This window comes from Perca fluviatilis, chromosome 9 (assembly GCF_010015445.1).
Source record: "Perca fluviatilis chromosome 9, GENO_Pfluv_1.0, whole genome shotgun sequence".
NCBI classification, from domain to species: Eukaryota; Metazoa; Chordata; class Actinopteri; order Perciformes; family Percidae; genus Perca; species Perca fluviatilis.
Window position 1 is genome coordinate 21,307,820 of NC_053120.1, and position 25,988 is coordinate 21,333,807.

Genomic DNA, 25,988 nt, shown 5'->3' on the forward strand with positions numbered 1-25,988 from the left:
TGTATATCCTAATATGATTAAAACTTTGCAGGGGGAGACCCACTGCAGCCGAGTGTCTCCAGAACCCGTGGCTGCGTGCCCATCGTGCCCCACACAAAGGCCGACCTTCCAAAGTGTGTTTCTCCACAGACAAGCTTAAAGATTACCTCAAGCAGAAGGAGGAGAAACGAGACCAGGTCCGCATCAAGCTTCAGGGTCCCTTCTTCCAGTAAGGCAACACTGTGTTTTTTTTTTTGTTTTTTTTTACTAGTGGCTTTTCCTAGAAACTATAACACATTTCATTTCAGCTGATAGTTTCCTGTGTGGCTCATTTCTAACTAGCTAGAGCCAGGCCACATTATGAAAATCATTATAGTACCCTCTGATTTTAAAATTGTAATGCGTCTTAATGAATTTTCAAAGTGTATTTATCCATTAGCTTGTATATGTTAATGTGCTGCATTGTTTGTGCTTTGGTTTATATGGAAACATATCAGGGATAAGGTTTAGTCTAAGAGTGCATGAGTTGTAAAATTTAGATTTTGTGACACAAGAAACTGTTGTTTTCCCTCTGTGTCAGGCAGAGTTTAGCCTTAAAGTGCAAACAGTTTTCTTGTAAATGTACACATTTTGCCTTAAAGTTATAATGTAAAAATGGAAAATCAATTAGATTTTTGAATGCTTCATAATAGTTAAATATTGGGTTAGTCACCCACCCGAATGAGTTGATAAATGAAAGATTAATTAAAAAGCACAAAAGTGGTCAAGTCATTGTCCTCACATTCTTTATTCAGACTCATTGGTACACAAACACACATGCAAATGTTTTAGATGTAATACATGCAGTGATTTTATCTCAGACGCATGGACTTCCTTCATAACAATTAAATAATATGCAGCATGTGAGTAACTATTTAAATACCGGTAACATAATATTAGTTATAATTGCCATATACTTAACTATGAGTGACTTTATTTATACTGTATTAGAATTCAACAAAACAAATAAATGAAGGTGTAAGTAGTTTGCTGTGAGTAGCTGACTGGTGGTACTGATGTGTACTCCACACTTTGGCTTATATAGACCAAATGTAGCACTGAATGTGGCTGTTGTCTGAGCGAGCTGGCAGAGATGTATGGGCTAGGATGTTCACTGCTAGAAATCAACCCATTGCTTTTTCTAAATCTAACACAAACCCCCATTCTCTTAGTCAAGAAAAAAACATCTTTCAATTCAGAGTCCCTCTTTTCCATCTTAGCATAAGTGAGCAAACCTCCGACCATATAACATAGAGGGTGAAAGAAAAACAAACTTTTCTCAAGAAGAAAGTTTCTTTCAGATGGGTTTGCAGTCAGTGAAGATGGAGTTATTCAGGCCAGAGTCTCAAGTGTTGGTTCTTCTATCCAGCAGCAGAAAGAGTGTTTTCTTCCTATGATTTGGCCTCCTGAACTTTTTGGATATCCTGCTCAAAGAGAGATGATGATACTTTTCACTTTTTGTGCGTTTAACTGATGCTCTTATCCAGAGCGTTATAAATATAAAATGCAACAGCTGACAGACAATAGTCGCAAAGTAGTTGTCACATAAGTAAGCGAAAAGGTATTTTATAATTTTACTCACGTCACTGAGGATATCTTTCAGCTCTTCATAAGCCCTCTCTAAGTCATCATTGATGATAACAACATCAAACACTCCGGGCTCGTTACCTACAGAAGAGAATTGGGTCAGCTGCAATGGTTGTCTTTTTGTTCAGCATCATGCCCGAAGTGAACTGCTGAGAAACTTACTGAGCTCCATATCGATGCGCGCTGCCTCCAGGCGTTTTTGTAAACTCTCCTCTGTTTCTGTCTGTCTGTCCCTCAGACGTTTTTCCTGAGAAAGACGATGAAACAAGACATTATCTTTCAACTGAGAGCTGCTCCAAAACAGCTGTCATGTCTGAAGTTCACACATTTTCCAAAGTTGTATTTGTTTTCTATTTTTATTTTTCTCAGACCAATTTGTGTCTCACTAGAGTTTTTCAAAGGAAATGTATATACATTTATTATAGCAATCAAAGTATGCAACAAAATAATTTTATTTAAATGCCGGTATGAGCATATTTGACACTCTTTGACAGCCTACTTTGCACAAGCAACAACACAGTATGTTAATTAAATAAATAAAAAATATTGCAATCACATTAATGCAATATACTACATTGGACATTTACCAGGATCTCCATGGAGGGAGGCTGGATGGAGATGTAGATGGGGTTCAGATCAGTTTCTTTAATCCTCTTCACACCCTGGATGTCCACATCTAAGATGCAGATTAGGTTTTTGGCCTGCACGTCTTCTATGGCAGCTTTACTAGAGAATGAATGCATTGTTACATCATAAAACCATAAAAAAACAAGAGGCTCCAAACAACCAGGACTATACATCTGAACATGGATGGGCTTGATAATGTCCAACCAGGTATTGAGAATGTAATTGGGTCATTTTGTGCATGTCAAACCTAGTAACTAAGGTTAAGAGGATCGCTGCATTGATCCAAGAGTCGTACTAGAGGGAGTGTGTCAGAATAAGAGGAAGAGATTAAAAGGCACATAAGAGCTGCTGAGCTGCAGCGTTGCTCTTTTTGACCTGAGGGGAGGTTAAAGCTCCATCTGTCACCAGACTATATCCTCTTGAAACCTGTGGCCAAGCCAGAGGGTAGTCTCTAATATAAGAAAACAACAGTCTTACTTTCTACTAAATGAAGTTTAACCAATATCAGTGACACTGATACTATATTGTATTTCACTCATATTAGCTCAGCTTATATGTCAGTTTTATCCTGTGGGTGGAATTTGCTTCTGAAACAACATTTAGACCAATAGAAAACAGTGAAAGCATTCAGATTATGTTCTTTTTTGCAGATGAGCGGTTTGCTGGTAGCCTGACAAGCCAGACCCTGGCAAATTACATTTGTTGCCGCTAGGGTGTGTCAAGATTTCTAGGCTAGTTTGCTGGGACGTTGCCCCTTAAATGGTCATTGAAACTGGGACAACTTTTGTCCTAAAAATGAATAATTTTAAACAAAGAAAATAAAATGTGTACAAAAAGGATCATGCATCTAAATCATAGATGTTTTTAACGTTGCTCCTGATTACGTGGTGAAAAATATGGTGGCATTCATGCAGAGCTGCAAATATTTACCTTGTTCCATACAGGTTGCCAGAAAACTCAGCGTTTTCAATGAACTCTCCGTTGTCAATTCCCTCCTGCATGGCATCTTTTGTTGTGAAGTGGTAGTCTGTAAGATGCAACATTAATAATGAATCTAGCATCTGCCATGAAAACTTGCACAGCAGAAAGAAAGGACTGAACAGAGGTGATGCGAATCAAATGAACGCTCACTACAGTTTAAAGTGAGTCTAGTTTCATCACAATAACCAGGAACATCACAGGCACAAAAAAAGAAAAGAAAATCCAGGCACAAAGGATAAATTTGTTTACAATTTACTAGATAATATTTCTGCTTAGCTGATGGTGTGTGTTCAAGTGTATGATATTCTCCTCTGAGCTTGATTTGAGACTGTGTATGTAGTATGCAATCATTATCTAATGATAAAGCATGCAAAGATGAGAAATATGTTTTTTTGTAATGCTTCTATTAGTATAACTGTTACAGAGCAAATTATATTGTCCATACCAGATCCATAGGCCTAAATCTTCATAACATCAAAACCTCTGGGGATCTAAAACAGCAGAATTTTAGAAACAAACACGTTACTACTTCTAACACTCATGGACACTGCGATAGCACACAATCATTAGCCTTAGAACCTGAAGAGTCGGCTCAGACTGAAGTAACAATCTGAAGGGAAACGCTGGATAGAACAGGAAGTGGATGTGCTGTAAACAAATCAATAATAAGCCTGGCAACAAGGCAGACATTATTTTAAACAGGGAAACCTGCAGTACATACATATTTCTACCCAAGATCAAACGCTCAGTTATGCCCAAATTGAGCAAAATCCACTGTTTTTTCTAGATCAATAATAATCTATTTAGTGTCTGATATTGTCAGTACAAATAAAACACGAACGGCATCTTACAAAAGATTGGCTATCCTTTCCAAAGTATTTTAACACATTACAGGGAAGTGACAGCAGTGTTTAAAAAGCTCAGATGGATCCCATCTAGTCCAAAGATAAATTCACATTATAAATTCCCAAATTCCTTGTAAGTGTTACTTACTTGGCAATAAATCCTTTTCAGATTCTGAAATCTTTCTCTTGGGATGCTAATGGTTGGTTGCAAATCATCAATGCTCCATCAGCCACAGTGGGAAATGGGACAGGTTTTTATGGACACAAAACCTCACGGGACTGGAAATGGGAATCACTACCAAGGCATCACAGGGGGCTATTTTCAAAAGCTTTTTACTCCAAAGTGTAAACTGTCTGATCCTGATTACTTAAATGATTAAACGTTTTTCTTCTCTCTTGTTTGTTTGTCACAAAGTTACTAGTTCCTACGAGTCCAATGCAGGGTGTGAGGATGATGAAAGTAACCCCTCTGCCTTAATCACTTAATGTGATCGGGAATCACACCGAGGTCACCTTTATCTGTGGTTTCTGATTTGTTTGCACACGACAATGAGGCTGACTTTTCTAAGTCTTCAGACGAGAAGACGGCTGCTACGGGCAGTAAAGTAGCCCCCAGAAGCATGGGGAGCGTGTTCAGCCCTATGAAGAAAGCAACAAAGGCAAGAAAAAGAGGTTTATCCCTTTATATCAAGGCAGTTATACAGGGGGGAGAAAACCATTCGTGCAGTTCACTTGGGAGTAAGAAATGTGTGTGTGCAGGCAGGTAGAGGAGGCGAGGAAATGTGATACAGAAACAAAAAGCAAAGAGGAAGACAGTACTACACATTCAAATCCAAGTCCAGGGCTTCTAGACAATGAGTCACAGAGCCTATGAAGGTCCTGAAAACATCAGCCGAGGTGCTGAAAACATCAACCACCCACTTGTAACAGATACCAAAAGGTGTCTAGAACCAGTTTGTTTTTAGCCAGAACTACTGTACCTTTTCCATCTTCCTCTCCAGGTCGAGGGTTTCGTGTTGTGTCTGTACATGGAGAGGATTTCATCATTAAACTCCATCCAGAAATAAGTAAAAAACTTCAGTCTCAAGATTTACTTATACAACACAAAAATGTATTGGAAGGTTTAGAGTAAGACCATCAAGCCGACATTCTGACTCCTCAGACAGGATGTAGAGACGGCAGCCAATAACCAGTTGGCGCACTCAAACGTACGTGACACGCTGAATCCAAAGACGTCCTCGTGATCCTTCATTAGCCTCTTCATCAGAGTGCTCTTCCCTGCTCCGGAGGGGCCGCTCAGCACCACGGGCCTCGGTCCTGACATTGTTCTGAGACAGACGGACAGACAGACGGGGACAGAGGGAGCTCAGGTTTGTTTGTGCCAAGAGCAGATTAAAATGTTTGTGCCAGCTGAATCTTTTCTTCTTTTCTCTTTTCTAGAATAGGATACAGGGCATTTGAAAAGTTTATTCAGAAAATGGTTTCAAATGATTGATTTTTGACCTTTTCATTAAAACACCATTTCTATTAAGTATTTTAAACTCCTCTTATACATTACTTTGCAGTGCTGGTAAAGCTCACCGACTATCCTGTCAACTGTATGTCAAAGGTGCAGTAAAGTTAATCCTTTGATCCGAGCTTCTTTTAACCACTACAACGTCAGGAAAAAACATCCCAACACGCACACACCAGGTTAAAAGCAAACATTTGCTCTTACATTATTGTGCTTTCTTAATAAAAGACGACACTTGGAAATTCTACTTCCTAATCCCTTAATTGAAATATTTAAACACGTCCATGTCCTAATTGCTGACTCGTTAGACAGCCGGAGGCCCCAAGGTTAATGTTAAGAGTGCCTGTTAATGAAGTCATGACAGGTCAGCCAGCAGGATAAATTGGATCTGGGCTAGGTGGCACAGAGGGTCCATGACAGGTGACCTGGTTACCTGCTGCGCTAAGAGAGGATGATATTTCAGGGTTGCTGCTGAAACAATTTATTTACGTAAAATCCCCACTAATACAATAACTTAATAATACAGTCAGAGTCTGTAAGTCAAAAAAAACTCCAACCTCTCCCTTCAACATGTTGGTATTAGGAATTATTCATGGCTGGATAAGAACAGTTAAAGACATCAATAATATCACAAACCATTTATTGTTTGCCCCTTTTTTAAAAGCTGGTTAAAAAGTTATTAACAGATCTAAAGCAACATCTATTTTAGCCTTTGCAAAGTGTTGACCTTAATGCAAGATTACATTAAATGCACACACTGGTGAATAGCATTTCAAATATCTAAGCAGCAAACACTTAATGCACAGACTATATATATATATTACATAGACCGATTTATATTATATATTATATATATATATATATATATATATATAATATACATATATATATATTATAAATGTGCAGTATGACAGGCTGTAATTTTAGCTGTAATACAATTTAAATGCAGTTTTCCTTTAGTTTTAGTTGAGGTTTAAACTCACATTAGTAATTATTAGTAATAGTTTATTGTGTAGTTAAAAAAAAATCCACCTTACCTTTTCGTCACAGGTCTGTACAGTTTGTGTCGTAGAAATGTTCAATAGCAGATGATTCTTCAGCCAGGCTCACTGTCAGTCTGAATTACCACCACCTCCCTCCAGCTCAATGACCAATCACGTGTGCATGCTTTACCCAAACCGTCCATACAGGTCACACCTTGAGTTCACCATGTGGGCAAGGTAGAAGGTGTCCATAAACAAATGATCATGCACGCTGCAGCAGAAGCTTTATTTGCATTTATTTGTTAATTTGTTTCTGCCAAAGATGTGTTACTTAAGCACCATATTTTGGATTTTTGCTTGGAAAGGAAAAACTTTAGATAACGAGTATATACTGTAATTTTTACCAGAATTTCCTTGTATGGTTGTCAAAATCTAATATAACTCTTCTACACAAAGTTGATCTAGAATCATGAAGCATTTGTTCTACCTATATTTATCCAGGATAGTTTTAGGAACGCCCTGTTCACATTTAGAAAGTTACACATATTCAAACCTGGAAGCTGCAGCTCCACTAGAGCACGTTGGAGGATAAAGTGGTGGCAATGTGGGGAGCATATGCTCTGCTCTTACACTTTTCCCACTACAATGGAGTTACATTTTGAAAACTGGAAAATAAATGACATCATCCTGCTATTATCTATAATGAATTGAGGATTTTCGTGGGGTTTTCCTTCCCTGTGATTGAACCTTGCAGCGTCTATTCCTCACGCAGTAAAAGCTCAGCAGGGTTTAGTGTCCCTCGACTCCAGATGAGCTGTGATGGGCTCTGCCTGACTAATCCTGCATCGACCCACTTCTTAAAGGGCGAGTTCACCCCATAAGAGTCATCCTAACAAGGCTGTCGAGAGGCTTAAACAACACAAGATGCTAATCCAGACACTCATATTACCCCAGCAGATAAAATATATTGTGAAACAACAACCTTTTAGACACACATTTTATTGTAGTAACATTGATAAAATTAGATGTAATGAGCCTTTACAAAGAAACACATCAATGACAAAGACAAAATGAGCTTGAATGTGAGAATGTTTCCAACCTACAAGAGCTAAACAAATAAATGATTCAAGCAAAGACAAACCCTGTAGAGTAAATACAGTCGGGTTGTTCTACTAGTCAACAATCATATACACACACACACACACACACACACACAACACACACACACACACACACACACATACACACACATCCAAACATACCGATCCAAACACAAAACTATGTACATGTGCTTTGCATGTGATTCAACTAATTTGTTTTACTCACAAAAAATATTACAAAATCGATAAATATTGTCCCAAAGCATTTTCTTTTCTATCAGTTTTTCAGTGCCTGAGCTCTCAGTTGGTTTTATATGTGTCTTCTGATCTGGTTGATGTTTTGATGTTGCAGCAGGAAAATGGATATTGTACAGGGCTGTAAGGAAGGTCAAAGGTTACACTTGCTGTTCTTCAAATTGTCAGGGTTTAGTGAATGTTATTACACTGACAGGTAGGACCAGGAAGGTGTGAGGAGGTGGAAAAGGGTGGGAGTCTATGACAGGCCAGCTGCCCACAAATCCACCCCTGATTGGTTAAAACAGAAGAAGCTCCTCTCCTTATTTTGTGAGTGGCTGCGTCACAGGTAGACCCGCCTCAGGTCTCCAGGTGAGGTGATGGTGTTGCACTGTGGACACAACTTCTTTGCTCCCTAAAGAAAAGATGAAATGAACGTACTTTATTAATACACTCTGATCATTTTACTTAATTTTCATGTTTTTGTGAATCATCACAAATCTGATGTTTTACCAGCGTTCGAAGCCAACACTCCTCACAGTGAACATGCCAGCACTGGATGGAGGTGAGAGGGGTTGTGTACATGTCCTGCAGAGAGAAAACACAGGTGATGAGATTCCTTACATGCAGTACATAAAGCTGCCACTAGATGTCCACGTGAAACTACAATAAGAGCATTTAAAGAAGCCCTTTCAACCACAGGAAGGGTCCAGCTGGTACGTTTAGTGATTTATTACACTATACTGTTCATGTTTTAATACACGATAAAATACATATTGTTTTAGCAATAATCTTTATAAGTTCAAATTAAAATGAGCAAGGTAAGTCCATCACTTTAAAATGACATTGATGTTCCTCCTTCTACACAAAAGTATGGCTTTAGCAATATTAGTTTATTCACGAGAACAGGAATCTGATCAAAGGTCGACCTGGACATAGCAGCTTGATTTTCTCAAAGAAATGTTAAACTATGCTTTAATTGTATGAAGTTCATACGGAGTCATAGGGCTCTTCCTGTGCTGGTAGGGGGAAAACTTTTTTCTCGATTAATCTGTTAATGTAATGTGAATAAAGTTATGAAAAATATTCATCACAAGTTCTCAGAAGCCGGCAATACAGCCGGAGCTTCGAATAGCTTCTTGTGTTCAGCCCAAAATGATGATATACAGCAGAGAAAAGCAACAAATTCTCACATTTTAGAATCTGGAATAAGCAAAATTGTCATAATTTACTCAAATGATGAATTGATTGTTAAAATATTGTCTATTCATTTTCTGTAGGTCTACTATGTGATTCATTGACTAATTATTTCAGCACTAGAGTCAAATAGTTTCAAAACCAAAATCTGATCCGTTTTAGAGCATTTACAGTTTACACTATATCAATCTATATTAACATAATACAGAATTTACATACATTATAATTTCATGTCAAAAAGCAAATTTAGCTGAGATTTTAGAATAGTATTACTTAAAGTTTCACATACAGTATCTTTAAAAATAATACATACAAATCTGTATCATAGGATCAAAATATCATCATCACCACATTTTACAGTATGTTCCACTGAAAGAGCATGACCGATATTATTGACTACTGGCAAAAACAGAGGTCTCAACAGGAATATCACCAGTTTCTGCATGACTGCGCTGTTATCTCTATTCTGTGTCTGCTCTGTTGATTTAATTTGCCTTCGTACTCACCATGCAGATTAGGCATTTAAATCTGTCTCCTTTAGACAACTGTTTCTCCAAATCCCGTATCCGAGCTTTAAGTACATCCAAAGTTGTCAGCGTGGAATCCTCTGAGAGCCTGCGCGCGCACACACACACACACACACACACACACACACACACACACAAACACACACGAATGGATGGTAACAGGAGGGGAGATGGGAGGGTGCGTGAGTTAGGCAGACACTGGAAAGTCATTTATAAATCGAAGACAGATTAAATTATTCGCTGGCCAACATGGACACTGAGCATGAAATTTAGCAGCAATCACATTGCCTACATTCGCTGTCTCATTTATCATAGGCAGAGGGTGTGTGTGTGTGTGTGTGTGTGTGTGTGTGTGGTGGGTGTCAGGGTCCTCACAGAGATAGACAAATGCATAGACGCATGCACAATTACAGGATAGACTATATGTGCAGACATGCTGTACAGCGAGGCAGACAGGCTGCAATGCATTAAGTGTGATGAAATGTGTGTACACGCGTGCGTCGCCTGCTATGACCTGGATTGATGATATCATCACATTGATATAGTATTGTGTATCAGGCTGGTGGGTGCAGGGGCAGGTAGTCTGAACTGATACGATACAGAGAGCCGGGCCGCCAAAATACACTTTACAATAAGGGATGCTATCACCTCAGCTCTGATTGGCTGATTCACACCTGATTTTACACCTGGGATTTACTACACCCAACTTACCTTACTCTCACCGGTATGACTCGTGATTTGAATTGATTTTGAATTGATTTTTAACTTAGTTTCAGTTCTGGAATCCAAACCATCTGAGTTTTCAAACATAAAAACTTCTTTATCAAACTTATTACACAAAAAGACAACATCATTGGTTGTTTTTGTTGTTTCTGTAAATGATAAGTCTAAAAACAATAAGTCACTGAACCCTTGTAACTCTTTCAATAAAACAGTAAATCACAACCTGAAGTGTTTTATCACTTAAATTGAAAATGTTTTTCAGATTATAAGCAGTGGGAAGAGGATATCTCTGGTACAGGGAAACATGTTTGTTCTGAGTGACAAACTTACATTTCTATCTCAGAGTTTTTGCCGGTTTTAGGGAGAGCAGCTATGCTGCCGTCCATTTTCTCTCCACTGCTGGTAGATGGACTCCCTGAGTGAACAAACAAATAAGAGAAGCATCAACCTCAGATCCTGTTCTTGTACAATTCTTCCATTTTTCCTTATTCAGAGTTTACTTAACTCACCATCATTTGACCATTTGGAAAATTCTAGGCTTACTCTGGAGTCAGGTAACGTACTGCTACTGCTGGAAAAAAAAACACACACATTTAAAAGCCAAAAACCATAAAAGATTGAAAGAAAAATATCTCGTAATAAATTATAACCAGTAGACTATGATCATGTTCATGTCTTAATGAATATCCACTGTGAATGAGACCCTATCAGGTGGTATACATACTTCACTGTTGTCTCTTTGGAGCTTTCTCCTGAGCAGGGGATTACATCTGTCTCTGTGTATCTGAGAACAAAGGTCAGGAAACAGAACAACACAAGGCTGACAACAAGCAGTGGTGAAAGGTAACTAGTACATTTACTCAAGTACTGTACTTATGTAAATATCTGAGGGACTTGTACTTTACTTTAATATTTTAATTTTCAGCTTCTTTATACTTCTACCCCAATACAATTCAGAGGGAAATATTGTTTTTAGTTAATTTGCATATATTTATATCAATTCAATTTATAACAACTTATTTTGTATTATTATGAGTTATGAGTACTTCTTCCACCACTGACAACAAGTAAGACACTTTATCTTAATTAAAATCTATTGAATCTTAAAAATTGAATCTACTTTATTTTAAATCCACCACTCGCTTTGTACTGTATTCTTTTCACTTGATTATAAACTCAAATATACTGCTGTGTTTAAGGATACTGCGCTCTGCCGTACTCCAGAGTATCATCTCCATCCACGTCCAGGTCTGCATCGCTGTCTCGACACTCCTTCGTAGTCGTGCTCACCTGCACTGCACCTGAGGAGACATTTGTACAAGAACAATTACAACAAGTTTTGATGGTTTAAACAACTGTGGTATAAAACCCTGTAAAAGGACAAAGTAGAGAGAGAGATAGAGTGGGCTGTTCTTATTTCTAAGGTCACAAATGATACTATACAATAAGGCAAATTTAGGTATCACAAAACGTTATGTGACTTGTTTCGGTCAGTCGGTGTGTGACCAGTCTGCAGGTCAGAGCTTCCTCCTCGGGTTAGAAGAACCGTTACTTTAATCTAACCTTCAAGGCATCCTGCTCCGCTGTAATCTGGACTGAAAAGTTCAGTGGTTTTTCAACTGTCACTCAGTCACATCATTCACCCTCCACTGAACAAGATCGCACACATGGGTACCTCAATGGCACACACACACACACACACACACACACACACACACACACACACACACACACACACACACACACACACACACACACACACACACACTTATGAGACACACACAGATTCATGCTTACCTTTAAACCCTCCCACTTTAGATGACATCTGCATCCTTCTCTCATTCCACGCGTCCTGCAATGGCGCCAAGTCCGCTGAACCCTCCTTTAACACACACACACACACACACACACACACACACACACACACACACACACACACACACACACACACACACACACACACACACACACACACACACACACACACACACACACACAAATGCACACATAAACATAAAGTACACAATTTCACTGCCTCTATGAATTTGTCCATATGCCTCCTGTAGCCTCGAGCTACGTATCTGCTTCTGTGTTTTCATAGCTGTGAACCAATGCCGGCAGTGTTTTCACATGGATACACAGCGAGCTGACAGTGATCCTGATGCTACGTGAACAAAAGCAGTCAACAGTGTCACGGGGATCGGACCACTGACCATCTCTCAACCCCACACGTTTTATATATATGTATATATAAATACTCATCTCTGATTACAATAAAATTGTCAAAGAAACAAAGATTTTTATCTGTCTTCTTGGGGAACACACCTGTCCATCTTCTAGTTTCCTCCTCTTCAGCTTTCCGATCCTGACTGGGAACAGACATAAATAGATAGAGATGAGATGGTGATAGATACTTTAAAAGCAGGCTACAGTGACTCAATTCTCTCCACCCATCAAATATAGGATTCAGTTTAAGATTCTCATTCTCACATACAGATCATTGCACGGTCAGTCACCTGCAGATGTGGCTGACCTACTGTAACCCTATTTATCAGCACGCCCCCTGGTCCAATATGTCCAATCTCCTGACTGTTATTTGCACCTGGTTTAGGAGCTTTGGGGACTGTTTTTTTGAGTCCGTAGCACGGAGACTCTGGAAGGGTCGGCCTCCTCCAATACCGTCTGCTGTCAGTTGAAGACCTACTTTTTTAAACAGGCCTTTGGATGACCTCTCTGCTCTTTCTTTTTATGTATTACCTTGTGATTTGAATTGTACTTTGTTTTAATATGTATCATATTGTATGTTTTATGTAAAGCACTTTATGATTTTTTTTTTTTTTATCTGTGAAAAGCACTACATAAATACATTTTACTTACTTTTACATACTTACTTTAGTTGGTGTCTTAATGACTCTCACATTTTATACAAACTGTGTATTGCCCCCACAAAAACATTAGGGAGGCAAGGCAGTAGTTTGTGTTAGAAGTCCCACAGAGAAAATTAAGGTACTATATAGGGGGGAGGGTATTGTAACTTTTCTTTTGGCTGAAGGTTGTCTGGCTTTTTTGGCGAGACCAAGGGAGGCTCTTTTTTCCTCATCCAAAATGTATACATTTCTAAGTATACATATTTACAGTCTTCCTTTGTGGTGTAGGTAATACTTTTATACTTTTTTACATCAAAAAGATAACCTTTAATGAGCCATGAAAGTTCTGTCTCTGTTTAAGGGTTTTATTAATGTGTACTTTGGTGGTGCATTGGAAGTTCCATTAAGATAGTAAGGCTTAAATTCGGATACAAGAACAAGTTGCACCAATTTATTGTAGCCCTGCAATATTATTTTGACATGTTGCAGGGATGGTGTTGCAGTTTTTGTTTTTAAGTCAAGAGGAGAGAGCAAAGAAAACATAGGGACTTGAAACATAAGGTTCAGCCCCTTCACCACCCCAACATTTTTTTTACTTTCACTAAGTGTTTAATTCATTGCGACAAACAGAAGAAAAAAAGAAAGAAAATGGCAGAAAAACATAATTCATGCTATGCCACAGTGTGATCTTCATTTTAGAGTTTGAGCTCATTTCTTTACTTTTGCAATTTAAGTTTTTATTAATTTTCACATTTTGACAACATACACCAATGAATGTTTCAGGATCATTATGTCTTGTATTCAAAACATGTTGCAACAATATCGACATTTCTATTATGAGTAGTGTTAAATAACATCCAGTTCAGATTAACACATCTGGAACATAATGGGTGGTGTTGATGATGCGATACTTGAGCTCATCTGACAGCAACAACATAGTTTATATGTGGATCAGCCTGTAACACAATCACATAATAAGTCGACAACATTCACACACAGACCCTGAGGAATTTACGTAACCAACGACTGCAATGGATGCAAAATGTTCCTCCCATCCCCATCCTGTCATGCCGCCCTCCTCCCCCCACTCTCCTCTCTGATATAAAAGTTAACATGGTAGAACACCAACTGCACCTCCTCTCCCACTGTGACCTGACTGACTGCAGATTGCATAAGGGACATTAAGTTTTAGGGCCCTCTAATTCCCGTTGGATGACAGTGGCCCCCCCAAGGGGGGGACACACAGAGAGCTGGTGGCCGTGACCCGAGTGCCGCCATCCTAGCGGACATAATGAGGGTTAAAGAGACGGTCATAGATGAGGAAAAGCTCATCAAACAGAGAGAGGAGAGAGAGGGAAAGAGAGAGAGAGGTTAATTAATCAACAGAGGAGCCCCCCCCTCCTCCTCCTCCTCCCTTCTCTTTTTTCCTTCCTGACATGTATTTAGAAGCTCATTATGCTGTCCTGTTATAAGGCCCAATAAAGGCTAACAGACCTCGACAGCACTGACAGTTTGAAGAGTTAGCTAAGAGCTGGAGAATCTCAGTGTTAATAATAACAGTAGTAAGATGTCTGTAGTGTCAGCTGCAGCTTTAATCTGTAAGTATACATGTCTGTATCAGTGCAGGGACGCTGTTATATCACTTTTACAAAGGTTGAATGACTGCAGAACATGACAAGAAAAAAAAAACACTTTCTAATCAGGGAACCCTTAATAGAGGGTGTATCAGTTTTAAGTGATGCCTCTAAATCATTTATTAATCATTTTCTTCATAGATCAGTTTTAAGAGAGACTGGAAGCAAAACTCAACAGCTGCTCATTCTAGTTAAACGTGATGGTGAAAAAAAGTATTTCTCTGTGTGTCTTACCAGCTTGTGTGCAGTCTAGGTGGGCTCCTGCGCTGTGGGGGCGTAATGGGGCAGATTTGACGTAGCACCTGCACCAGCAGAGGTCATCGACTGTTAACATATCAAGAGGTCAAAGTTGAAAGGTTAATAGCTCCTCTGCTCGTGTGGGCGCTAGGCCGGTGTGAGATGGTGTGGGAAAAAGGGTGATATCTGACCGACTGGTGAGGGGTGAGGGGACGGGGGGGTTGGACGAAACACATAACTGGTGGCATCAGTGTGAACATAGTAAACTAAAATGTTAAAAAAAAAAATATATATATATATATATCTCTTAACTCCTTACTTCTTTTTTATTCAAAGCCATTTAAAACAGCAGACCTGGAAAAGTCTAATGTACTGAGCGTGCATCAACATACCATTTAGTCTTGTGTGTCTGTTGGCCCGCACACGAAGAAATGTCTGCAACAATCAGAAAGGAGGACATCAGAATGTTTCATATTTTACACAACATAATATCTTTCATTCACATTTCTACTAGAATAAATAAACAGCAGCACAGTCGATGACAGTAACATATTAAAACACTGGATGTCTTCATTTCTTGTGCTTGACGTGGATAACACTCAACAGCTTTAAAAAGTGTTTTTAGAGCAAGTGCTTAACCGACTTTCTTTGTACGTTTTCCTCTTCAACTTATTACGCTTAATAATTTATTTAATTTTATATGTTTTTTGTGTGTGGAATGTTTCTATTCTAAATTGAGGGTGTAATATGTTGTGCAGTTTATAAAGGCCTTCAAAACAAACTTGTGTTTTTGAGCTTTATAAGAAAAATTGACTTGACTTGCCTCCTGATGAACCTATTACTTTTAAGTGAGTGGTTGAGTGTTAGCACAGTATTTGATCAACCTCAGACCATAAACCTGGTGAGTCACCGGCACCACACCAGGTAAAAGACATGTTTTTAAGATGCTGCTAACAGTGCTCTTATAGTGTGCTAATCAAAGGTATGCACAGGTGACGCATATAAAATTCAGATAAAAAATTAAAATACATTTCAAAACATACTACTGTATTTTAATCCACCCTTACAGTTTAACAAATCCACTGTTGCTTTGGTATTACTGTATATCTTCAGAAAAAACAGGGTGCATTTATCCATTTTTACTTCAGAATTTAAGCCCCAGCGGAAATGCACACATATGTACAGTTATGCCACTCTGTGAATCTGATTCTCCTGATAATTTAATACTGGTTTAGTTATTTTGGAACCTCACCTGGTATCGGTCAGAGTGGACATCATCAGATGTTCGAGGCGGCGAGGTGGGAGAACCTCCTTCATGCTTGATATGAAGAGAGAGCGAGAGAGACTGGGCAGAAAAAGAGAAAGAACAGAGAGTCAAAGGAAGGATTACAGCTACTGTGTTCTCTTTTAAACACATGAGGATATCAACTGTTTACCTTCGGCGTCCTTATGAGGTGGTTGTGCTGCAGTGGAGTGACACTGCAGAGAAAAGAGGCAAATAATGCAGAAGCTCACATGTTTAACAAGCACACACACAAATCAACTATGTTGGTCCTATAAAATATACAAACACGATATTGTCTTTCAAATGTCATCTCATAAATAACCTCTAGTTTTATCTTGTCTGAGTCTGTAGTTAACCTCATTTTACTCTTTCTCACTTTATGCCTATCACACAGACGCACACACACACACACACACACACACACACACACACACACACACACACACATTTTCCCCGTGGGCCAAGTTCAATTTGAAACCATTACTGTCCACGGAGCGGTCGTTAAGCAGATTTGGAGTGTAATGTCTTTATTGGAGGAATCATTCTTCTGGTTTAAGCAGCAGGTAATGTGTGTGTGTGTGTGTGTGTGTGTGTGTGTGTGTGTGTGTGTGTGTGTGTGTGTGTGTGTGTGTGTGTGTGTGTGTATAAACTTCTGGTCCTCGTGTGTATGTTTTAAACTGTGAGTGTGCGTAGGGCTCAAAGCAGCCATTAGCAGGACATTATCCACCCGCTGTGTGATTGGTCGCCTCAAGGCCGGAGGCTGTGATATGAAATATGTAAGGAACAATGAGGCAGCTTGTAAACACTGCACGCAGGTGACAGAGAAGACAGGAGATACCACCTGGGGGAAATGAAGGTGGGGGTGTGTGTGTGTGTGTGGGGGATACAAAACCTGTCAACATTAATTATCCCCTAAAAGCTGAACAGAAATAGAAAATCTTGGATGCAAAACAGGAGGAAAATGACAAATGAATAAATGGAGGAAGTGAAAAGTTGGAAGAAAATGGTTCGACGTAGATGTGAAGATGTGCTGCCTTGAGGAGATTGCTTAATAAAACCACTTGGTGGCATAATGTTAAATAAAGATTTACTGATTTATAATGTGAATGCTGTGAAATCAGATCATGATACCTGATTTGTATTTGGCCAAGTTTGGTCAACTCCTGCTCCATGTGCTCCTGCAGCTCTCCTGGTCGCAGGATTGACTGGCAGACTGGACACACTGGGGCCTGAGCGTCATAGAGACCCTTCACTTTGCCTGCATAAAAAGGAGAGTGAGATAGTTGAAAGAGGTGTTACGGGAAAAACTGTAACATCAGATTTGTGCATTAAATTATTACTATTTTTTTTGTATTTTTATTTTAATAGATAGCAGTCAGTAACAAAGGTATTAAGCTGGACTTAAGCTGGAGATGACAACCATGACACCGCTGCTCAATGCTCAATAAACTCAAACTCATAGTTAGCGTAGGCTTATTAGAACAGTTAGAACAGCCTTCACTGTGTTTGTGTGTTCAGTAGACCTATCTGTACTATTGACAGAAAGTGGCAGTGAGAGTAAAATAAGGTTACGCACAAACATAAACACACACAGACTGACTGCTATGGCCCCCTGCTGTCAGTGTGTTGACATCATAGGCTGTCAATAGGAACATTACCCAGGAGGGCCACTCGGCCCATTGGGCCCCACTGATGGATTGCTGCCATAACCAGCCAGCTGGGAGCCTGAGGAGCTCTACTATATCAAGATTTTACCTAGTAGATGAGGTGATTTACTCCTGAAAGCCATCAATCACACAAAGAGAGCTAGTAGGCAAGATGCACCTAATTTCCCCTCTCAAGGGGAAACAAATGACAAGGCTGGCAATCACAGTTTAACACTTTTTAATACAGAACATTACAAACAGATTAGTATTTTTGACAGTTTCTCAGTTTCCCCTCAATGTGGAGCAAAGAGGACTGAACTTCCTTCAGGACCTTATCGCCCAAACACTTTTCCCCAGCTCCATTTCAAATGACCAGCGATATGACAAGCTCAGACGCCGATGTCTGTCGGCAAGTGCTGTGCCCTGACATTAGTTGAGCTATGAGCCCCCATAATGAGGAACCAAATAGGACAAAATGGCCTCTAAATAAAACATGGAGTGGAAAATAGAAAGCGGAGTCAGGTGTCCTTGGGAGAATGACAGTTTTCTTGGTTTTACCCCCCGCCCCCCCTCTGTCTCTCGCGCCTTTTTTGCATCCCCTCGCGGAAGCCTAAATGACTTTTCCCGACACGCATCGAACGTTCCCGGGCTTTCTGCGCTTTGCCGCCCGGAACATGCAGGCATCAGTAAACAATGAAATCTCTGGGCTGAAATTGAATTTATAACCACATTACCTGCACAGATAACGTCTCTGAATGGCGCCACGATAAGAGCAATGGGATTTGATTTTCAGGTGTTTTATTGGTCCACTTTTTGGATAAGCCCCCCTCCTCCGACTACAGCATCTCCCCCACCCTTCACCTCTGCTCCACACAAACATCAGATTTAATGGTGTGGAAGTGGGCTTGCTTGAATGTATGGATGGATGTGTGAGTGTGTGTACATGCTTTTGCTGAAGCCTGACTCTGTGCTTGTGCTGTACTCTCATAAGTGACAGTTGTTGGTTCATGACCACCTTTTTACACGTCTCCATCCCCCTGCTGCCCTCCGCCTCCACCCACATAAACCCTGTCAGTATCAGTCAGCCTCAGCCCCTCTTTAGCCTGGGGGGTCTCAGACACACAACAGGGGGCTGTAAAACCTGCCTGTGGGGCTTGTTAACTGTTCCCTCACTACGGCAACTGGCTCGGATGGATTGGCCCTCTTTCGCCGGGCTGTGCAGACTTTGACTGGCTCATCTCCTAAAGGATTCACTCTCTCTGTGTCTCTGATTGTTTCCTTTTTCTATCTTTGTGTCTTGCCAGTTCAGGACCTCCTCTCCTGGATGTCTAGCCTTTGTCCAGCTGCCATTTGCTCTCTTCACTTACTGTTCCCACTTGGGAGGAAGCTTCTTTGGCTATATTCAAGTCTTGTTCCGATGAAACAAAATCAGAGAGGCATAATTTCTTCTTTTATCGCTATTTTGTGGTCACTTTAAAATTGACTAAACTATTTTTTTTATCATGTAATTTTATTTTACAGCATATTATTTTGAAGGAACACACAGATAGCATATATTATTTCAGCATGATTTTGAATAGAATTCATCACAAAAAAACATACAAAAAACAACCAACTCTCTCCCCCCCTCCCCTTGATTTGAAGACAACATACCCCTGGGGCGAATAACTCATCAGGGCGCTGCGATATCTCTCTGCCCTGTCCTCCCTATCAAGAGCATCATGAGATAGTAAAGTTCATGTTTTGAAACAAAACAAGATATCGCCATCCTCGTCGTCCCTATTCTATGATTGATGCTCAAATCCTGTTGTTCTGCATCAAGACGTGGACTGTGACCGTCCGCGTTCAGTGCTCGCCACTGCAACAGAGAGATCAGAATCCCGCTGACAAATCCTTAAAGCATTGAGTCCCCCTGAGGGCCTGGGTAATGGCCGATGCCAGCGCCCATATGACGGCTGCCAGTTCTGCTGATGCAGACGGAGCGGAGATGCCTAACGTGACCTTTAGTGAATGCCACATCACATCAGGCCTGGATGTCACCCGCTGACATTATGCTGGGGCATGAAAAGGCTGTTCTGCAGGGGAGACATGGTGACGAACGTCCCCCCGGTGACAAACCTGTGGACGTGGTATAATTCTGATTGACGTGAGGAGGATTGCATGGCTTTGAATGGCAGTGGACGTACAAGTGAGCATCCAGGGGAGGATGTGGAGCTTGTTTTGCGTTGGCGAGGTCTGTTTTTCTCTGTGTTCACTGGCGATAAAGTGCTGAGACAACTCACTCCAACTGGCATCATTATCCCAATCATCAAACAATTCTCTAAGCACATCAGAAATCCCTCTATAAAGTCATAACAAGCACAGACTCTACAGTATATAACCAGTAGGCATGTAGAGATTGGTGGGGGGAGAAAAGTTAACGCTTGGCGGCTAACACTGCAGTGGTGGGTTGTGTAGGCAGGTCCTTGGCACACTTTCAGAGGAGATGGAGGGCTATAAAAGCCATTGGCTCCTGCCACACCTGTACCCCACCCTATCCCTAGGCCTGCTTCCTATTTAAAAGCATCACATGCAGGATATTAGTCAGGGTTTTTTGCCGTCTGTGAGGTAGAACTAACCTCTGAAGCGGAGGGGGGAGAGGGGAAAGTATGCAGGCCTCCGTTTGTTTTTTATTGGGGAAATAATGGCCTATTGAGAGGTTGGGTATTTAATGGGCAACATAATAGGCCCTGTAGTAACACATCTGCTATGAGCAGAGTCATTTCCTCAGCTTTCAAAGGCTGCTGCTCTAGCCTTTGAAACAGCAAGTTTAGTTGCTTTTGACTTACTACTTCTAGATATCTGCTTTTTATTAATTGCAGGATTGCTACACCGGTAATACACAAAATACAAATGTGCTGCTAGGCTCCATGTTCAATCCTAACCACATTCAATGGCCAATGAAGGCACACTCCCTCTTATGGCTTGACCTCAAATCCCTCACTGTCCAATCTCATTCCAGCATCCTTCAAAAATATCCCTCCTACTTTGCAATCAATTGTGTTTAATGTATTAAAGACACTCACCACAACCACCGCAACCTTTGGACCTTGCACAAATCAATGCCTCGTTACACCACTAATGATCATTCATTGACTAATAAGATCTGTATCAACCTCTTGTAGAACATTGATTGGCCTTTGGCCTCTGTAGTGCTGTGCGCATTACGTGGACAAAGGGAGACGGCAGCTGTAAGTCCTGGGGAGTCAGATGATGAAAAAGCTCCTGGTGGGAAAGGACAGGAATCCTAAACCCCAAATAGACTCATTCCAAAGCACCTCAGGCCAAAGCCCTTTTCTTCTGCCCTACAGATCAATGGACATAACCTCTCTGAAAACAGGTCAATCACCACACAAACCCCCAATTTCTCTACCTCTCGTTCTTTCTCTCTCTCATCTTCTCCATTTGTCACTACAATTGCTCCATCAGGTGCGGGTGTGACTCAGCATGTATGTGTCCAATCATCTTGTTGATGGAGAGCGGACTGGGTAGCTGTGTGACTGTGTCCCGTTGACCATATTTCCCTTCTCAGGACCTTAGGGCAAAGATCGAACCCTGTCTCCGCTTCGCTCCATCCAATCAATCTAGCCCTCATTCAGATGCATGGCTCAATGATCTTTGATAGTGATTTACAGATTGGGGACAGGGAATGGAAGTCATGGGGGGAAGTTAGGCCTGTCCTTCGGTATTTGCGATAATATGAGGCTACTTATAAGCCACCTCTTATCTGCAGGTCTATTTGAAGAGATTTTTTCTGAAATATTTGAAAAACCTCAAGTCTGATGGGGACAGAGCTTATGAAGGCCAATTAAGTTATTTTATTATTTTTGCAACATTAATGAACACTAGAAGTCCTCACAAGTCCACTTGGTTCTGTAACTGAGACCCAATCCCAGATCTGAGTTGGATGGGGCCCAAATTGTATTCAGCCTAACTGGGTCAGGTAGGGTCCCATTTTAAAGGGGTGATAGAATGCAAAACCGATTTGACCTTGTCATAGTTGAATAATGACATGTTTAGTGGGTAACTAGGACATACATAGAACCTCTAAATCCCATTGACACCTCTTTCCTCTGCAAATCTCACAATTTGAAACTGCCTCTGAAAATGGGCAAATCTCAACAAGCCGCCTAGTTGACGTCAACTCAGCGGCTCCTCCTCATTTGGCTCTAGTCTCTCTCTTTGTCACGCCCCAACATTTACATAGGCTACACAACTGACCTGAGAGACTTCTGAATATAGGTCGTGCAGATCTCAGAAATTGTATACATTGTTCATCTGCTATTTTACCATTCATTTCACTTCTGAGACTTTTTTACGCGAGAAATCAACTATGTAGAGGTCAAATATGGGCCGTTTTACAAAAATGTATGTCTAATTGCAAATTTTGTCCGACTGTGTGTCGGAGTTCAGCGGCCGGTGCTGCCTGTGTTGCAGCCTCGCCGCTTGGCCTGCCTTCCTTCACAGACCCCGGCCTGTTGTGAGCTCGATTGAGCTCCGTCACGGCTGGCAGCCAACGGCACTCCATACCTGTGCAAAGTCACCGTGTGAATGGACTACCAAACGCCGCTGCCTGGACAGAGCTCCAGGGCCTGCAGCTCCCCTCTTCCTGCCAAATGCCCGGTGTGTGTGAGTGAGAGCGCGGTCAGCAAGCTTGTTACGCCAGCAATCTCTTACCACAGGTTCCAATTAATCTTATAATGTGTGTAATTATAATGTGTTATTAAAAAAAAATGTGTTGATAACTCATTGATAGATGGATGGAGCTCTATCAATGAGAGCTAGCTAGCCTCCTCTTAGAATTCCTCTGAAATTCACAAAAGTTTATAAAATTGAAATCGGACACCATTGTTAGCTTTATAAGACATTGGGATAGAGGTTATATAAGTGGCGTGAATAAATTCAAACTGTAAATATACTCTAATTACGCCGAAAATGAAGCTAACTATCCGTGATTTGTAGCTACACATTTAGGATTGAAGGGACAGTTGCAGCTTACGAAACCCCTAGTGTTCACAAAAAATCAATAAATTGAAATCTGACACCATTGTTAGCTTTATAAGACATTGGGGTAGATGTTATATTAGTGGCGTGATGAAATTCAAACTGTAAACATTCTATAGTTATGCTGAAAGTGTAGCTAGCTAGCCACGATATTTTCCCATTGTAATGAATGGGACACATAGCTAGCTAGCTGGTCCTCCTAACAAGAACCCTCACATTCATAAAAATGCCTTAAATTCAAATCGGACTGTTAGCCTTTGTTAGCTTTGTAAGACCTTGGGGTAGCTGTGATATAAGTGCCGTGACAAAATTCAAACTGTAAATATATTATAGTTATGCCGGCAGTGCAGTGTAATCCACAAAGGGTGACTTTGCCCTGGGTATGGAGCCCAGCAGGCTGCCGCTTTCTCGTCAGACTGTGTGGAGCTCCTAAACAACTCTAAATCCAAATTTCAAATTTTACTTAAAAACGGCCCATATTTGAGCTTTATATAGTTGATTTCTCGCATAAAAAAGTCTCAGAAGTGAAATTGGTAATGAAACATTGCAGTGTCTGGAATATGAGATTCTGTCACGTAACCGATCAGCGCGCGCCTCTAATGTGTGTGTATGGGGATTCGCTCAACCAATCAGCGCGCGTCTCTAATGTGTGTGTATGGGGATTCGCTCAACCAATCAGCGCGCAGCTCATCTAAATATTCATGAGCATACCATATTTGGAAGAAAAGCTCTTTTCTAATTATTGGTTCTGACTGTCCTTGGGTTTCTTTGGGATCGGGTCTTTTGCTAATAAATGGGTTGGGGACAAGTTTTCCCAGGTTAGTTTTACATCAGGTCCAAAATCATGAACCCATGGAGACCTACCTGTTTCAAGTCCTACTGGGAACCTTTGTTGCATGTCTTTCCCCTTCTCTCTCCTCTCATTTAAACTGTTATCTATCTACTGTCAGTAGTTATGATCCTCCAAAAGCTGAGACGTAATCAAGCTCATACTCTGGGCAGCAAATGCCAAATCCAGACTTTGACATCCGTTTGCTGTCTGTCAAAGTCTGCGCAATCCCGTTGGATCAAGAAGCTGCTGACAGCGGACAGCGATGGAAATGTTCACCGGTGGCCTGTCACTCAATCTGATGCCATCAACCTGCAATGGCAAGACAGACGGAAATATACAGAGATCCAACTCCGTCACACTGTATCATACTGTCAGCAGGACTCAAACCTCTCTCAACACACTTCAGGCAATCAATTGCCATAATCGGGTTAACTAAAATTTAACTTGAGTTCATTTTTGCCAGGAGGGAGAAGTTTTTTCTGGTGCAACTCAGTTACATATTCATCCCATTTAAGGGATTACAGTCTGGTTTGGGTTTTAAAAAATCTACCACACTTGGAGTTTGTTAACACGATTAAACCAAAAAGTCTCGATCAAACTGAAAAACACAAAGTGCTTCTGTTAGCTCCTTAAAAGATGCCATTTTGCAGTTAATGGCGACGTCAACGCCCTGCTTGTTAGCATTTTTAGCAGCAATGAAACCAATTGGCACAAAAAACTTCAAGTTTGTTGGGTCTCAATGAGTACTTTCCTCTGGAAGTAAGTAACTCATGAACTCACGTGTAAGCCTGCTGTGAGATATTTATATTTTATGTACAGGTGTGATTGCCGCAATATATTTTCTTTTCCTTTTTGTATGTGCATGGGAGTTGAAGCAAACTTGTTGATTAAATTATAAACATTAGTCCTGTCATGATCATCTCAACCACTCTGTGTGTGTGTGTGTGTGTGTGTGTGTGTGTGTGTGTGTGTGTGTGTGTGTGTGTGTGTGTGTGTGTGTGTGTGTGTGTGTGTGTGTGTGTGTGTGTGTGTGTGTGAGAGTGTGAGAGAGAAAGAGAAAGAGAGATAGTTTATGTTTAAGTTGGTGTTTATGCTGTAGTTTATGTTGTGCCAGTCATTGTTAATTTCCTTTTATTTATATGTTATCTGCTTTGGCAATATAGGCAATGTCTTGTCATGCCAATAAAGCTCTATAAAAAGAGAGAAAGAGAGAGAGAGAGAGAGAGAGAGAGAGAGAGATCAAGAAGCTAATAGACAATCCCTCATTAGAGGGTAATTAGATTGGCTCCAAAACTACAGATCACTATTACCCGGCCCACTGATTAATATACATTAATACTCTGTGTGTGTGTGTGTGTGTGTGTGTGTGTGTCTCTCTCTCTCTCCCTTATTATTCCATCGTTTCCTCATCACTTCTCTCTCATTTTCTTTTCCCCTCTCGCTCTTTCTCTCAATTAGTGGTTAATAAGGAGAAAATAAGGGGATCGCTCTGTTGCTTGCACCAAGTACTCAACTTTTCTAAACAGTCTTGGACAAACAGTGTGTCATTGTGTGTTGAACTCACTGAAGAGTTTAATTATACAAGGACTCATCAGTGGTACTACAACAACTATACAGACTATAAAAGTGAGTTCTACTATGTATTTGACCAGTTATCATTTTCTTACAGCAGTATCCAAAACAAAGAGAGCTCTACTCCTGCATGCTGTTTTTGGTGTTTTGTCTGCTTCTCCATCATCGAGCGATTTTCTATATTTCCCAAAAAGCCTTGAAAATAACATTCACACCTGAGCTTTTTGCACCAAGTAAGCGACGGCAGTGCCAACTCTGACACATTCAGTTCTGAAGACACAAGCATCAGCGCTCTGTCGCATGCCCTTAAACTCCCTAAACAAACATCACGCTGCATTTTTGGCAAATTCAAAACAACGAGACTTAATGAGAGAAAATGGAATGCTTTGAGCACATTCACTAACAGTGCTTTTCTTAGCAAGGCAAAACTGTGGATTTATATGGAGGAAATATTTATTCATAATTCAAATTGAAAGTCCAAAGAGAAATTGAAAGTCCAAAGAGAAAACAAAGCGAGATCAAATTAAAAATATTATT

The 25,988-nt window shown here is 40.5% G+C and overlaps 3 protein-coding genes across 19 annotated transcripts in view; 1 reads left to right on the forward strand and 2 right to left on the reverse strand.

Annotated features, from left to right (window-relative positions):
* The window catches only part of obscna (obscurin, cytoskeletal calmodulin and titin-interacting RhoGEF a), a 47,643-nt gene extending 46,893 nt beyond the window's left edge, over positions 1-750 (forward strand). For all 14 annotated transcript variants that reach the window (XM_039810711.1, XM_039810709.1, XM_039810716.1 and 11 more), the window contains one exon: positions 32-750. In XM_039810711.1, the coding sequence (XP_039666645.1) occupies positions 32-212 (181 nt within the window). In that variant the 3' untranslated portion in view covers positions 213-750. The remainder of the gene's footprint in view (positions 1-31) is intronic.
* guk1b (guanylate kinase 1b) lies at positions 748-6,742 on the reverse strand. Of its 2 annotated transcripts, XM_039810725.1 has the most exons (9): positions 6,609-6,742; positions 5,271-5,386; positions 5,039-5,080; positions 4,572-4,697; positions 3,163-3,259; positions 2,193-2,331; positions 1,768-1,852; positions 1,601-1,686; positions 748-1,442 (listed from the first exon to the last, which is right to left on the reverse strand). In XM_039810725.1, the coding sequence occupies exons 2-9, from the start codon at positions 5,380-5,382 to the stop codon at positions 1,410-1,412; spliced, it is 720 nt and encodes a 239-aa protein (XP_039666659.1). In that variant the 5' UTR covers positions 5,383-5,386; positions 6,609-6,742; the 3' UTR covers positions 748-1,409. The 2 variants fall into 2 exon arrangements, with proteins under 2 accessions (XP_039666659.1, XP_039666660.1); XM_039810726.1 differs by lacking the exon at positions 4,572-4,697.
* A 795-nt stretch (positions 6,743-7,537) lies between these two features.
* rnf220b (ring finger protein 220b) overlaps positions 7,538-25,988 on the reverse strand; it is a 33,387-nt gene continuing 14,936 nt past the window's right edge. Inside the window, exons 3-16 of one of the 3 annotated variants that reach the window (XM_039810261.1) lie at positions 17,490-17,616; positions 16,510-16,552; positions 16,326-16,418; positions 15,466-15,508; positions 15,071-15,160; positions 12,661-12,704; positions 12,133-12,217; positions 11,540-11,636; positions 11,060-11,119; positions 10,845-10,903; positions 10,666-10,750; positions 9,592-9,700; positions 8,402-8,476; positions 7,538-8,303 (exon numbers count right to left, since the gene is read on the reverse strand). In XM_039810261.1, the coding sequence (XP_039666195.1) occupies positions 8,232-8,303; positions 8,402-8,476; positions 9,592-9,700; positions 10,666-10,750; positions 10,845-10,903; positions 11,060-11,119; positions 11,540-11,636; positions 12,133-12,217; positions 12,661-12,704; positions 15,071-15,160; positions 15,466-15,508; positions 16,326-16,418; positions 16,510-16,552; positions 17,490-17,616 (1,082 nt within the window). In that variant the 3' untranslated portion in view covers positions 7,538-8,231. Of the gene's footprint in view, positions 8,304-8,401; positions 8,477-9,591; positions 9,701-10,665; positions 10,751-10,844; positions 10,907-11,059; positions 11,120-11,539; positions 11,637-12,132; positions 12,218-12,660; positions 12,705-15,070; positions 15,161-15,465; positions 15,509-16,325; positions 16,419-16,509; positions 16,553-17,489; positions 17,617-25,988 lie in introns of all 3 variants that reach the window. The other 2 variants (XM_039810260.1, XM_039810263.1) reach the window with 2 other exon arrangements.